The sequence below is a fragment of the Pipistrellus kuhlii genome, unplaced genomic scaffold (genome assembly GCF_014108245.1).
Source record: "Pipistrellus kuhlii isolate mPipKuh1 unplaced genomic scaffold, mPipKuh1.p scaffold_m20_p_1, whole genome shotgun sequence".
Lineage (NCBI taxonomy): Eukaryota > Metazoa > Chordata > Mammalia > Chiroptera > Vespertilionidae > Pipistrellus > Pipistrellus kuhlii.
In genome coordinates, this window is record NW_023425404.1 from 170,069,405 (window position 1) to 170,084,820 (window position 15,416).

The 15,416-nt window shown below is 36.0% G+C and overlaps 1 protein-coding gene across 25 annotated transcripts in view; it reads right to left on the bottom strand.

Moving 5' to 3' along the window:
- Positions 1-15,416, bottom strand: part of FIP1L1 (factor interacting with PAPOLA and CPSF1) — a 74,475-nt gene that overhangs the window by 26,008 nt on the left and 33,051 nt on the right. For 13 of the 25 annotated variants that reach the window (XM_045572580.1, XM_036416316.2, XM_036416412.2 and 10 more), the window contains one exon: positions 983-1,076. In XM_045572580.1, coding sequence (XP_045428536.1) covers positions 983-1,076 — 94 coding nt within the window. Of the gene's footprint in view, positions 1-982; positions 1,077-10,241; positions 10,350-15,416 lie in introns of all 25 variants that reach the window. The other 12 variants (XM_036416281.2, XM_036416309.2, XM_045572567.1 and 9 more) reach the window with 1 other exon arrangement.

The window sequence follows — 15,416 nt, forward strand, 5'->3', positions numbered from 1 at the left end:
ATTTTAGAAATCTCTTTGTGCCCCTTTTCAAGATGCTAAAAAGAACATTTTTCATGATTAATTTATTAAAGACTAGAGGCCCAGTGCACAAAATTTGTAACGGGAGGGGGTCCCCTCAGCCCAGTCTGCACCCTCTCCAATCTAGGACCCCTCAGGGATGTCCGACTGCTGCTCGAACATCCCTCTCATAATCCGGGACCACTGGCTCCTAACTGCTAACCTGCCTGCCTAATCGCCCCTAATTACCCCCCAACCCCGCAAGCCTGGTCACCCCCAACTGCCCCCCTCTGCTGGCCTATTCATCCCTAAATGCACCCCCCCCCATTGGCCTGGTCACCAGCCTGATCACCCCAAACTGCCTCCCCTGCTGGCCTGGTTACCCCCAACTGCGCCCCCTGGCGACCTGGTCACTCCAACTTCCCTCCCCTGCTGGCCTGGTCGCCCCTAACTGTCCTCCCCTGCCGGCCTGGTAACCTCTAACTGCCCTCCCCTGCCAGCCCAGTCCCCACTGAATTGCCCTCCCTCTCCTGCAGGCCCTGTCGCCCCTAACTGCTCTCCCCTGCCAGCCCAGTCACCCTTAACTGCCCTCCCTCCCCTGCAGGCCCAGTCACCCCAACTGCTCTCCCCTGAAGGCTTACCCCTCCCCAAAGTGCCCTCCCCTGCAGGCCCGATCATCTCTCTAATTGCCCTCCCCTACAGGCCCAGTCACCCCTAACTGCCCTCCCTGCAGGCTCAGTTGCCCCTAACTGCCCTCCCCTGCTGGCCCGGTTGCCCCTAACTGTCCTCCTCTGCCGGCCCAGCCACCCACAACTGCCCTCCCCTGATGGCCATCTTGTGGCAGTCATCTTGTGACCACATTGGGATGACCATCTTGTGCAAGGTCATGATGGTCAACTTGCATATTACCTCTTTATTATATAGTATAAATTAAATTAGAACATGCATATAATTTTTCATCTAAAAATATAATAAAGTACTAAACCTGTATGTTGCTGTTTTCATTTGCCCGTCGCCTCCCTTCAACTCGGCTGATGGTTATAGTCTGACCAATAACATCAATTGACCCAGGTAATCTCCTGTAACATAAAAATTCAATCAGTTCACTTTCACCTAATTAGATGGTTAAAAATAACCAAATATCAAGTGAGAAATAAATCTAAAACCCTTTGCAATGTACTTTAAAATCAGCTTATAAAACACACTGAACACACTTCACTGAATTAGATTTCCCTAATCTGCTGTCATAAACACAAAATCTTATTAATAAACCTATGCCAACACATCCAATGATGTCAAATTTAAATGTTTTTATAGGTTTTCTTCTAAATGCACTATTTTTTAATAGTATCCAACTGAATTTATCCTTGTGGAATTGAATCAGGTAATAAATGCTAAACAAACGGCAACAAAAACTTTGTGCCACTATAATTATAATATAACACATAACACAGTTCTATTCAGAAATTTTTAGAAATTCCCCAAAAGGGCCTGAAAATACTTATTTTGATACACACAGGATATCTTCCTCAGTTACTTATTCTGAGCATTAGAAAACACAAAAAGGGAACCAGTTTTACATTTCTGATAACTTGCCTTTAGATAGAAAAATTCATGTCTGTCACACCTCCAATTGTATTTACAATTCATTAAAGTGTATGAATAGATGGAAAATTGTCTACCATAAAATGCTGCAAATTCATTGCAGCAACCTGGATGGAATTGGAAAACATTATGCTGAGTGAAATAAGCCAGTCAATGAAAGAAAAATACCACATGATCTCACTCATTTATGGATAATAAGGAACATTATAAATTGATGAACAAAAGGATACAGAGACAGTAAAAGAAACAGACTGTCAAATTACAGCAGGGAGGGTAGGGAGATATGGGGGAGATAAGAGATCAACCAAAGGACTTGTATGCACGCATATAAGCATAACCAAAGGACGAAAATCTCTGGGGAGGGAGGGCATGTATGGGAGTCGGGGTGGGGTGGGGATTGGTAAGGTATGTACACATATAATACCTTAATTTAAAAAATGAGGGGGGGAAATGCTGCAAATTCAACAGGTAAATCTAGTAAGTTAAAAAAAAATTTAATGTTAAAAGCCAATTACTACAGTTAAGGACTTCATAGAAGAATATATGATTCAGATACGAAAATAACTTGTAGGGATAGGCAATGAAAATCAATGCAAATTAGATGAATTTCTCTTCATCTGTATTTGTTATAAACAATTCTACCTTTAAAAGTTTATAAAAGTAGGTCTTGCTGGTGTTGCTCAGCGAGTAGAGCATTGGCCTGCAAACTAAAGGGTTCCGGGTTTGGTTCCAGTCCAGGACACATACCTTGGTTGCAGGCTCCAGCCCCAGACCCTGGCCGAGGTGCATACAAAGGCAACCAACTGATGCTTCTCTGTCTCTTTTATTCCCTTCTACTCTCTCTCAAAATCAATGGACATGAAACCGGTTTGGCTCAGTGGACAGAGCGTTGACCTATGGACTGAAGGGTCCCGGGTTCAATTCCGTTCAAGAGCATGTATCTTGGTTGCAGGCACATTCCCAGTAGGGGGTGTGCAACAGGCAGCTGATCGATGATTCTCTCTCATCGATGTTTCTAACTCTCTATCCCTCTCTCTTCTTCTCTGCAAAAAATCAATAAAATATATTTTTCAAAAATAAAAAAAAATAAAAATCAATAGAAAAATACATCGAGTGAGGGTTAACCAAAAAGAAAAAAAAAGAAACTTATAAAGTTAGACCTACCAAAGTACCATATATTCTTCAACAATTACCAGAGTTAGGTTCTTAAAATGACTAAAAACAGCAGCTACCATTTGTTGAAGGGTATTTATTTTGCCTAAACTTCACAATAATCCTTAACTTAAACTACTGTATTCTTGTTAGATATTATAAAGCTAGGGCCCAGAGTAATGTCACTGACTCCCGTAACATTTAAATGGCAAAACTAACTTTTTCAAACTTGTGTCTGATTCCAAAGCATATAGAAAACCCTTCCCTTGAGTCATGATGCCTTCCGGAAAGATAACTGGCCTTTGAGAAATATAAGACTTCTGGAAAATCAAGAATTGGTATAAATTTGTCTCAAGTAAAGCTTGGAAAGCCCCATAATTTTATGTTCACAAGAACAAAATAGCCCTATAGAAAGTGTATAATGACATTTGAAATGTCTTCAACTACACAGTCAACTCCCACTTACCATTTGCCCACTTACCATCTATTCTCTATACTTTTAATAAAATTATTTTAAAAGTTCAAGCCTTTCTGGTTTTATGCCTTTGTCATTGATTTCCTAGGTACCCTCATAAACTCAAAGACCAAGAATGATTTTACTTAACTTATATACTTAAATAAGCTGGGAAACTAACCTAGCATGAATGCACACAACTCACATTCACACATCCTAACAATAAAGATGTATATTCTGAGGCCAGGATTTCTCTAACAATTTATTGCTACATAAACTTCACTGTAAAATCTTCATTTCTACGATTTCCTTTTTCATACCTTTTTACTCTCAATTTCTGGATTCTCCCCCTCTCCATCTTTTTAAATTTATTCTAATCAAGAACAATTCTCATAAAATTGTTTGAATTTGCAATTTGGATTGTAAATTTTCCAAATAGTTAAAAGTAGCAAAAATTAAATTTAGATTATTTATTCTAATTATGTGCCAGGAAGAAATATTTCTATCATCTTTCACCATGTATTTCGAAGAACTTCTGCTTTCAAAACCTCTGAAGCATATAGGAGTACTATATCTCTTAAAGTTTATTTTAAATATGATCAGCAAAGTCTAATTTTTTTCAGCTTTCAATGTATTATTTCATTACTAGAGATCCATAATGGCAAATACTATACTTCTAAAAACATACAAATGAGAACTTAACCTTAACAAATATTATACATATCTCTAGAGGGAGTCCAGAAATGTTTGAATGTGTGAATGTGAGTTGTGTGCATATATCTTTGATAGGAAGCTTATAGTGGACATAGCTTCATCATCATTTTAAGTTTGGGGGAAGAAATAGGAGCAATATTTATGTTAAAGGTATTTGGATTTTTCTAATGCATTCATGCTAGGTTAGTTTCCCAGCTTATTGAAGTATATAAGCAAATCATTCTTGGTCTTTGAATTCATGAGGGTACCTACTAGGGATCGTACCCTAAATTGGAATGACCTATGGCTCCAGCTGGGCTTTGCCCAGGCATTGTTAAATACAAATTACTTTACCTTAATCAGAAATGTGAAGGTTACCATTTTGTTTGGAAGCATTTTATGAAAGATAGATACGCATGTACTAAGTAGAGTACATAGTAATACAGATGAGTAATTAAACAATTCAATGTTATTCTGATATTATTGGAAAACAGTATTCAACCGTATCATTCTATAAGTTTTGTAGGACTTTTTATTTCAATACATAAAAGATGTAGTAAAGCTTCATAATGAGAATCTTCCATAACTTGGATTTCAACACAACACAAGTTTAACTGAGCTTAAAAATTTGATCAATAGGGCAGACAGCTAATGCAGCTATCAAGATTATCTTCCTTATACAGGACTCAATCATACAGTATACAAATATGAAAGAGACAAATTACATGAGATCTAGTTTCATTAATCTACAGTGTAATATAGGCAGTGAATGCTCTCAATAGACTCTACCTTTCCTTCTGGCACAGATGAAAATGAAATTATCGCTGATGCTATAATATAATTAAATTAAAATATCCTACATAATAAAAAACCTAATATGCAAATCGAACAAATGGTGAAATGACTGGTTAACAACAGGTCGTTATGATGTGCACTGACCACCAGGAGCAGACACTCAATGCAGAAGCTGCCCCCAGCCCACAGGCCCCACGCCAACCAAGGCAAGTACCAACGTCTCCCCCCACAATCACTCTGCACAAGGTGACCAAGGTGGGGGCCAACTGGAGAGTGGACCTGTGCCGGCCCACCAGTTGACCCACAGATTGGCCCTTATCACCAGCCAGGCTAGGGACCCTACCCACGCATGTATTTCATGCATTGGGGCTCTAGTGTTTTGGTAATTGTGATGCACCAGAAAGGGTGTAAGAGCTGCTTACAGAGATAAAACAGAAATTTTAAATGACAAAGTAAGAGCGAAAGGAAGATAAGACATGTACAGTATATAAGAAAGATTAAACAGGGAATCATTTAGGGATCTGGAATTAATCCACTTTACATTATTTTCAATGGAAAAAGATTCAGTTTTTGAACAAATCACTTCTTGAACAGCCTTCCAGAAGTAGTTAAGTTCAAGAACCAAGTTTCCACTGTATTTAATCCACTAGTAGGTTGCAAGTAAGATACACATCCAATTAGTTTCACTTTTACGGATATGGAAAAGGGCTCTTTTGTTCAGTAAAGTACCAGCACCAGGATTTAGGCTCATATAAGAACTCCAAAACTTTTCCTTTCTTCAACAATAAGTATTTTCTATGCTAATTTCTGGGGCCTGAATTTATTGAATGTTTCCTTTTTAAGCTATATTAAAAACAAACAAAAAATTGTAAATGCCTAAAGGTGAAAGATGCTAAAATTTAACTCACTGGAAGACGCAAATGTGCTCATTGGGTAGTCAAGTGTGCTCATTTGTGTGCAGAGTATGGAATAAAGCTTTATCTACCATATTTATGCTTAATTTCATTTTAATGTATCCTTGATAGGAAAAGATATTCTGCAGTGAAATGTTTAAAAAAACAAGGCCTTCATATGTCTCATCACATAAAATCTTATAAGCTGCACAATATTGCAATATACAGAGTGATAAATCAAATGCTGTAAAGTTACAGGTGCATCTCTTCAGTACATTATTTCATTAAGACATAATAGTAACTGGTGTAAAGGACTCTCTTAAATATAATGTTTATTTAACATCTAGTTTTATTACTATAAGTTTAATGTTTGTCTATTATAAGAATGCAAGCACATTTAAATAGTTGGGTGGTTCTACATCAAAAACAATTTTACTATTCCTCTTTCCAGATCAGTTAAAAAGCACTGACATTGATAAACAAACTTAACAAAACAATGTTGGATCTGTAACTAATTACCTAAGAGGATCAGAATTTGGTATTATAAAATGAAAACAAGACAAAGAAATAAACTAAACATTAGGATAAGTAATCATATTGCCAATTTCATATTGTGTTCACTAAAATGGTTTCATTCTTCTTATTAATTGGCTTTACAAATTACAAATCTGAATTTATAACAGAGTTGCACCAATAAAAGGCAATTGTTATGTACACGTAGTTAGCTTGCAGAACACTAATAAACAAAGTTTGAAAAATATTGTTTTATACAAGAACAAGAATGACATAAGCCCAAGACACCAAGCACAGTAAACCGTGATTTTTGCAGGCCTCCATTTAATATACTTCGGATTTAACAAAATTTCTAGTTCATATGTTATATGTAAAAGTTAACACCCGGTTAATTTTAAAATGCTTTTAAGCAAGATTTGTTTATGTTAGTTATTAAATTAACAGGTTATTTTTTTGTTATTAATTATTTTTAACAAATTTTAGCAAATTTGCCATATGTTAGAAAAAACACTGTAGCAATTTTGCTGACATAAATATTACATGTCTTTCAACTAGTCTACATATTTAAATCCAAGAGTAACCACTCGGAAACAATGTTTGGAGAATGATTAGCATGTGATCACACCTTATCTTGTGTGGTGATGGTTCAGTTGTCACGTGGCATGACTTTCTACAGCAGTTCTGCACGAAGCCATGCCTCAGCTGTGTGCATTTACTCACGGTGACTGGTGAATGCATGCATTTACTAGACCTATTCAGTATAAATTTAAAATTACAATAATACATACAGAACACTTTTCTGTAAAACTCAATTTTTCATACATACTTAATTTCAATAACACAAACATGTCTACATAAGTAAAAACAAACTAATTTGTCAATTTTTTAACATACATGTTTGGAAAATCTACTTTATGACTTCAGCTTTAACAACACCTCTCATCCAAATTAGTCCATTAAGTTGGTCCGAAGATTGTGGGTTATTGTTAAGCTGATTAACAAATTAGTCCATTATATCAAGTTTTTACTGTACAGTAACTTATGAAAAAAATCTCAACCATTATTTGATTGCTCTTTACAAAAAAACTTAAGCAATACTTAAAATACTCCACATTAATTAAAAGCTGAAATCTCATTTTCTATCTCATAAGAAAGTGTGTGTGGTACCATTTAAAAAAAAATTAACCTTTTACCTAGAGGTTTTATTTTTAATTTTCAATAAATTTATTACTACCTACATTCCCTGAGACTAATCACAAAATCAGAATGAATAGTTTTGTTTCCAAAGTGTCTCTTTTATGGTGGGTAGGAGGTGGATTATATAGCGTAAGTACTTCAATGTATCACTTTTAGATCTGAGAATATATCCTCTGTAAATTATCTTATTTGAAGAAAAATCTGTTATCAAAAGCAACTATTTTAAGTAAAAAATTCCAAGCCAAATGATTGATAAAAAAGGATTTCCAGATGTTAAAATAATATTAGCAAAAGAAACAAATGTGGAGTTAAAAATTACATGAAAAATAATGGATTTTTAAAGTATTTCTATGTCTCTACTTATGAGTCAACTTGCCTGAATTGCTGATATTATAGGCCGAAAACATAGACTCTAGCCTGACTTTGCCTCTTAATTAGCCATAAATTTGGCTAAATTCCCTAATCTCTCAGATCTCATTTTCAATATAAACAAGGGACTAGCCAGAAAACAAAATTTCAGGATTAATAAGGCCTTCCAGATAGCACAACCTAGAGCTCTATCATTTTGCAAATGTAGAAACAGAGGCCTAGCAATTTTAGAGAACTGTCCTTAATTCACATGTATACAAAATCAGACTAATATCCAAATCTGTTTTATGTCATGAAACAGCTATAAGTTTAAGACGATACTTATTCTTCACATACAAAAAAAAAAATACCTAATTCATTACCAATAGTAGCATGATGAAAATGAAAGCTCTTATTGTCTGGCCTTTTTCAGATCAGTAAATTGCTTTTCCACAACATTGAACAGATTAAATGTAAATCCAGTGTTTCGTTATGTGCTATAATAATGTATTAGTTATTATATATAGAAATTACACTATAAGCACTGCTATTAAATTTTTGGGTTCCACAGAAATACTAAAGGTGGAAAGATGCATAGACAATATACTCCACTCCACACTTGTCAGATCTAACTTTTCTATTTTGTTTAAAATAACTCGAAATTTCCATTGTTTCTTCAAGAATTTTAGTCTTAAAAACTAAGATGAAGGCCCTGCCCAGCTAACTCAGTTGGTTAGACAATCATCCTGATACACTAAGATTATGGGTTAGATCCCTGGCCAGGACACATACAAGAAACATCCAATGAATGCATAAATAACTGGAAAAATGAAGCAATGTTTGTTTGTTTTTTCTCTCTCCCCCTCTAAATATCAATCAACAAAAAAAATATGAAATATAAAACATAAAAACTAAGACTAATCAATACCATATATATCTGAACAAGTGTCAATTGGTACTTTTAAAATAATAGAGATACAAGTTTTCATTCTATAACCTGTTAAAGCAACACATGCAATTAATACTATTCTAAGAATATAGATAATAAGGATGGGACAAAAGTAGGTTTATAGTTGCTTGTATGAAATTAACATAATAATAATTAATAATATAATAAGTTGTCAGTTTTGTATACTCACAATTGTAAACCTACTTTTACCCCACCCTGTATATTTCTATCTGCACAAACTACTATACTTATAGTTTAGATAGCCTTTAAAAAGTTGAAAATATTTTTGACCTTGACACAAATATCCACGTTTGAGAATGTCTAAGCTTATTTTCTCCTAATAAGAAATTCTATCAAAAAAAGTTGACTAGAAATTCCTATTACTCATGAGGAATATATTATGAAGTCCCCACAGAAAAAGAAAATAAAATTTTAATGTTTCTTTCTCTACTTTTCTTTTAGATATTATAATAAAAAATATTTAATCATAATTTACATTTTTAAAGTCTGTAAATGAAAATAATTAAAAGCACATAAAAAGAGGAACAACTGTAATAATCTGAACAATAAAGATTTATTTAAAAAGATGGGGGGAAAAAGCACATAATATCAACCTGCCCAGGAAGAAAGCTTAAAATTCTATAACAAGAACATAATATTTTCCCCATCCCCCAATATACCATCATTGTTTAAGACTTTAAATAGCAAATTAGGAAGGTATCTTAGTCTATATTTCTAAGTCAAGTTTAATTGCTCAGACTTATTACTGTTAGCATTGCACTTTCATACTCTAACATATTTGCTTCTCACTATGTCCCTTAGGATAGACATCATTATTCGCATTTTACAGGCTCAGAGAGTTTACAATACCATCCAGGGCTGTAGACTCTGTAAATGTAAGACTTAGAACACAAACCAAAATTTTATAATGGGTGGATCACGAGTAAAAGCATAGTGACAATAAGGGAAATAGCATTTCCTAGGATAGCTGGTAGACCACTTCCTACTTGCATATTTATGCACTGCAGTTGCAATATAAAGGTTGGAAAGAGTCAGTGGAGTCCAATTTTATAGCTCCTAAATACTGACTCAGAAAGTGAATTTTCTCCAACAAACAGTGAAAAGCACCTAGGGATTTTTGAGAAAGAAGAATTAAACCTTTAGCAAGGGGGAGAAAAACATTTATTGAGCACCCATTAGCATGGTTCCATGGGGAAAAATAACTCTAGGATTTATATGCATATATGCATAACCCATGGACATAGGCAACAGTGTGATGAAAGCCTGGGTGGGTAGGGGAGTAGGGGGAAAGAGAGGAGGGTAGTGAGAGTGCAAGGGACAGATGTGGAGAGGAGAGGATCCATGAAGGGGAAAAGGGGATATTTATAATATTTTCAACAATTAAGATAATTTTTTTTTTTAAAGGCTGGAGAAATGAGAAGTATTACATGAGGTGATAAGACCTTATTTATAAAGCAATTTAAGCCCTATTAAACTGCTTTATAAATAAGTTTTAATTGCTAAAAAATCAAAACTCAGGGAGTAAAAATATGGCACAGTCTAATAGAAATTTATCATCTTATCAATAAGATCACACTGATGATCTAAACATCAGACAGTATCCAATGTTTATAAATAGCCTTACCTTAGATCAGGTGATTCGGACCTCCCATATCGATCCTGCCATTTCCCAACACTTGAATTGGCTTTTCTGGAGGCAGAACTTGTCTGAGACTGAGAAGAGTTGCTGTTTCTGGTGAGATAAATTTATTTTATGTTTTTTTCTTATATATTGTTGCCTCTGATCTCTCCCTGGTTCCATCCCCCGCCCGCCCCAACACGATTTTTTCTAAAATCCTTAATTATGTTCCTATAGTATCATTCTCTTCAAGTCACATAAAATATTTTCTGTGGTAAGACAACTAATGGTGTTTAAATATAGACATGTTATCAACATTTTATTAATTCTAGAATATTTTAAAAATATTTAATATAGATGGTACCATGTGAAAATGCAGAAAAGAACCTATGCTTTCTTCAGGTTGTAACATGTAAAATTTATTTCTGAGCTTTTATGAATTAACTAGAGGCTCCGTGCACAAAATTCGTGCCCGGGGGCAGGTTTCCTCAGCCCAGCCTGCACCCTCTTGCAATCCAGGACCCCTCAGGAGATGTCCAACAGCCAGTTTAGGCCTGATCCCACTGCAGATCAGGCCTAAACCACCAGTCAGTCATCCCTCTAGCAATCTGGGACCACTGGCCCCTAACTGCTCACCTGCCTGCCTGATTGCCCCTAAACCACTCTGCCTGCCTGCCTGATTACCCCTAAGCACTTCTGCCTGCCTGTCTACTCTCCCCTAACCACTTGCCTCCCTGCCTGATCACCCCTAACTGCTCACCTGCCTGCCTCTAACTGTCTCTTCCTCAGCCCCCACCAAGGTGGCTTCATCCAAAATGAAACCTGGAAGGTCGTTCGGCTGTCCAGTCTAATTAGCATATTATGCTTTTATTACCTACTCTAATAAAAAAGAAACATGCAAACTGAACATCAATCCACAACGCCCATCAGCCAATCAGGAGGGAATATACAAATTAGGATGACAAAGATAGAGACCGCCCAGCTGCTCCAAGCAAGGAGTGGCTGGGTAGGGCAGGATGCCTGCTATAAGAGAAAGGGCAGGGGGTGAAGGGATCTACAGGAGTGGCACTCCAGCAGCAGCAAAGACAAAGACTGCAGACTCCAGAGTCTACAGGGAAGACAAAGATGGAAGATGGCAAACTCCTGCCTGAGTCTGCAGCAAAGATGGAAACAGCAGACTCTGGCAGGAGTCTGCAGTGAAGGACACAGACTCCAGCTGGAGCAAAGGCCTGGGCCCCGGGTGCCAGAGGAAAACCGGTGCTAGAAGCCAAGGGAAGGAAGGCCTATTGCACGAATCTCTTTGTGCAATGGGTCTCTAGTTACAGATAACATTAATTTATGCAGTTTCACAAAATCTTATTCAAAATTTTGATATTTCTTTCCCCATATTCTTCCCCTCCTATATTTTTTAATAAGGTATAATAAGTATTGTTAGAGTAACCAGTTAACAGTAATACTGATATGTTTCATAAAAAAATACACTAAGTAAATATTTCATAAAAATTCATTTCAAAGTCATTTATTCTTACAAAGATTCTAAAATATATATATTTATGTATGTTTATGTATAAAAACAACACAAAGAATGAACCAGAAAAATGAAATGAAACTGATTATTGACAGACGTGAAAGAAATAGTAGAGTGACAAATCTGAGTATACTTTGAATAGCCTTGCTTTGAAATTACATTAAATGTCTTATGTATGTAAAAAGGAAGCATGTCAATAAGCATGAAGGAAAAGAAATGCTAATACTGAATACAAACAGAAGCAATAGAACAAATTATATTTTTTAATGATTAATATAATCACTCTGAAGATAACTTTGGAACACAGACTAAATACCTTAATCTAAAAAAAAGATTTGCAAAGATATCTTGAACTCTTAGTTTTGTAATGTTAGGTGTAGATGTTCAAATTTGTTTTGTGTGTATTATAAAATGAAGCAAATGAGAAATATTGAAGTTGGAAACTAGGTTTTCACTGCAGAAAAAGGGAAATGCAATTGAAAAAGAAAAGTACCAAAGCCAGTTTGGCTCAGTGGAAGAGCGTCGGCCTGGGGACTGAAGGGTCCCGGGTTTCATTCTGGTCAAAGGCATGTACATTGGTTGTGGGCACATCCCCAGTGGGGGGAGTGCAGAAAGCAGCTGGTTGATGTTTCTCATGGACGTTTCTAACTCTCTATCCTTCTCAATTTCTCTCTGTGTACAATCAATAAAATATATTTTTTAAAAAAAAGGAAAAAGAAAAAGAAAAGAAGAAACTTGTAGTGTCAAATATTGAAAAAAAACCAAACATGATTGTATATTTAAAATTTATAAACAGAATATACACATGGCAATTTCATATTGAAATTGCTTGGATTTTTTTTTTTTTTCCTAGTTTTGGGTACTGAAAAGATCTAGAAAAAAGAACACCCCAGCAGGAATGAGCACAAACAGTGGCAAGATGTTGTTTTCTTTCTTTTTCTTTTTTTAATATATTTTATTGATTTTCCACAGGAGAGGAAGGAAGAGGGATAAAGAGCTAGAAACGTCGATGAGAGAGAAACATCGACCAGCTGCCTCCTGCACACCCCCCACAGGGGATGTGCTGGCAACCAATGTACATGCCCTTGACTAGAATCGAACTTGGGACCCTTCAGTCCGCAGACCGACGCTCTATCCACTGAGCCAAACCTGTTTCGGCAAGATGTTATTTTCTAATGACCATTTCCCACTAAAAGGCATCAGAGTGCCTTTAAGAAATGGCTACCTCCAGGGAAGTGGTAGGGAAGTTATAAGCCTGGAACATCTGGTTGTGCCAAAATATACCAAAAAAAAAAAAAAAAAAAAAAAGGAGGGGACATATCAACAGATAACAGGAGTTAGTTTGAAAAGGCCCCCCTGAAACAATTTGAATATGAATATTAATTACATATATGAATCATATATGCAGTTTATATACCACATACAAAAAAAGCCACATACATATTTTCACATGCATAAAATAAAAATTAATGTTTTACTGATAAATATAAGTGTGTGAAATGAGAAAGCTCATTTTTAAAATACAATGCCAATTAATAAATATAAGAGAAATAAGATAATGGATACTAAAATCCTTTTGACCAGAAAACAGGAGAAGAACCAGAAAATAAACTTTCCTAATTAAAAATGGGTACAATTCTTTACATACAAAAGTAACATGCTAAATATGTTTCTATACATTGTGTTGGTAATTATCCTTTTTTTTTTCTTCGTAGTAAAACTGGTAATTTTTCTATCATTTCTTCGTTTCCTTTATACTGTCCCTTTTCTACCACTGTCTCCCATCTCTCCTTAGATCCATGGTCCATCATGACCCTCTCTCCCTCAAGTACACTCTCACCATGCTTATTCCTGCCTATCTCCTGATATAATCTCAACCTCTGTAAAATCCAACAGTAGCTACTCTTCATAAGCACATGAATACCTAACAAGGCAAGAGAAACACACCAGAGCAAGATGACTTATTATATAGGGTCTAGTAATAATTAATGTCGTTTTTAAACATTCGTTTAAAATCTTGCTTGGCGTTGACTTGTATTGACATAACCTTCAAACACGTGGTATCTACAGAAGGTGTGAAGTGCAATTAACAAGTTTTGCTTGAAAAAGTTTGTGTTTGGTTTGGTTTGTGTTGCAAAACTAGAGCTAAGAAGATGGCGGATGAAGAGCATATTGGGCACTGCATGCTTTACGAGTTCCAATTAGGAAGAAAAGCAAGTGAGGCTGCAAAAAACATCTGTAGTGCTCTTGGTCAAGATGCAGTTAGTGCCAGAAAATGCCAGCGTTGGTTTGAGAAATTTCGCAAGGGAAATTTTTCGTTAGATGACAAGAGTGGTCGAGGCCGTGTGTCCAATTTTGATCAAGAAGCTCTTCAAGCTCTTTTGGTGCAAAATCCTCAAATTACCCAACAAGAGCTTGCGACAACTTTAAATTGTTCACAAAAAACAATTTCCAATCAATTGCGTGCACTTGGCAAAGTCCAAAAGTTTGGAAAATGGGTTCCTCATGAGTTGACCGACAACAACCGACAATCAATCAAAGAGTCACAATTTGCAGTTCGCTCCTCTCTCATCAAAACCGTTTGCCGTTTTTAGAGCAAATTGTTACCGGAGATGAACAATGGGTGCTGTCTGTTAATTTGAAAAGGCGGCCTCAATGGTTGGACAAAAATGAGGCTCCGCAGCCCATGCCAAAACCTGACTTGCATGCAAAAAAAGTGATGTTGTGTGTTTGGTGGAATTTTAAAGGAATTCTTCATTATGAACTTTTACCATCTACCCAAACCATTACAAGTGCAGTGTAGAGTGCCCAATTGGAAAGGTTAGCCCAAGCTTTAAGAGAAAAAGAACCCGCGCTGATTAATCGGAAGGGCGTAATTCTTCACCACGATAACGCACGACCGCATACTGCAAGAATCACTGCTGAAAAACTGCGCCAGTTGGAATGGGAAGTTCTCCCTCAACCTGCATATTCTCCTGATATTGCCCCTTTCGATTACCATTTGTTTCGTTCTTTGCAAAACTTTCTTCTTGCAAAAAAATTTAATAATAAAGAATGCCTCAAAAATGCATTGACCGAATTTTTTGCATCAAAATCACAAGAATTTTACAACAGAGGGATTAAAATGCTTCCTGAGCATTGGGCACAAGTAGTAGAAAACAACGGCAACTATATTGTTGATTAAATTTTGTTGTATTGTTTAAATAAATTCGATTTAAAAAAGTATTAGAAAACGACATTAATTATTACTAGACCTAATAAACCCATGGCCATTAACCCCAAGAAAAGCTGGAAATGTTATCTCTTTCCCCATGTCATCAATTTTTCACTTTATTAACTCATTCCTATCAGTATAGTGATTTTCTTCCATCTTGAAAATCAAGTATTCTCTTGACTATACATTTCCCTACAGATACCTCCTAGAAATCCTACCCTTTTCCCTAGTTTATTCACCTCCAAATGACTTCAGACTTCCTCTTCTCAAACACTGAACATGCCATCCATAAATCCACATTTTTACCAGATAAACCTGTATCTCTGCTGCTGAGAAAACACTGAAGCAATAACAAAATCATTTTCAGTTGTTCTTATCACCATTACCTACCCAGTGCCTTCACCATATCCCACTTTCCCTTGTGTTATTATGAACTGTC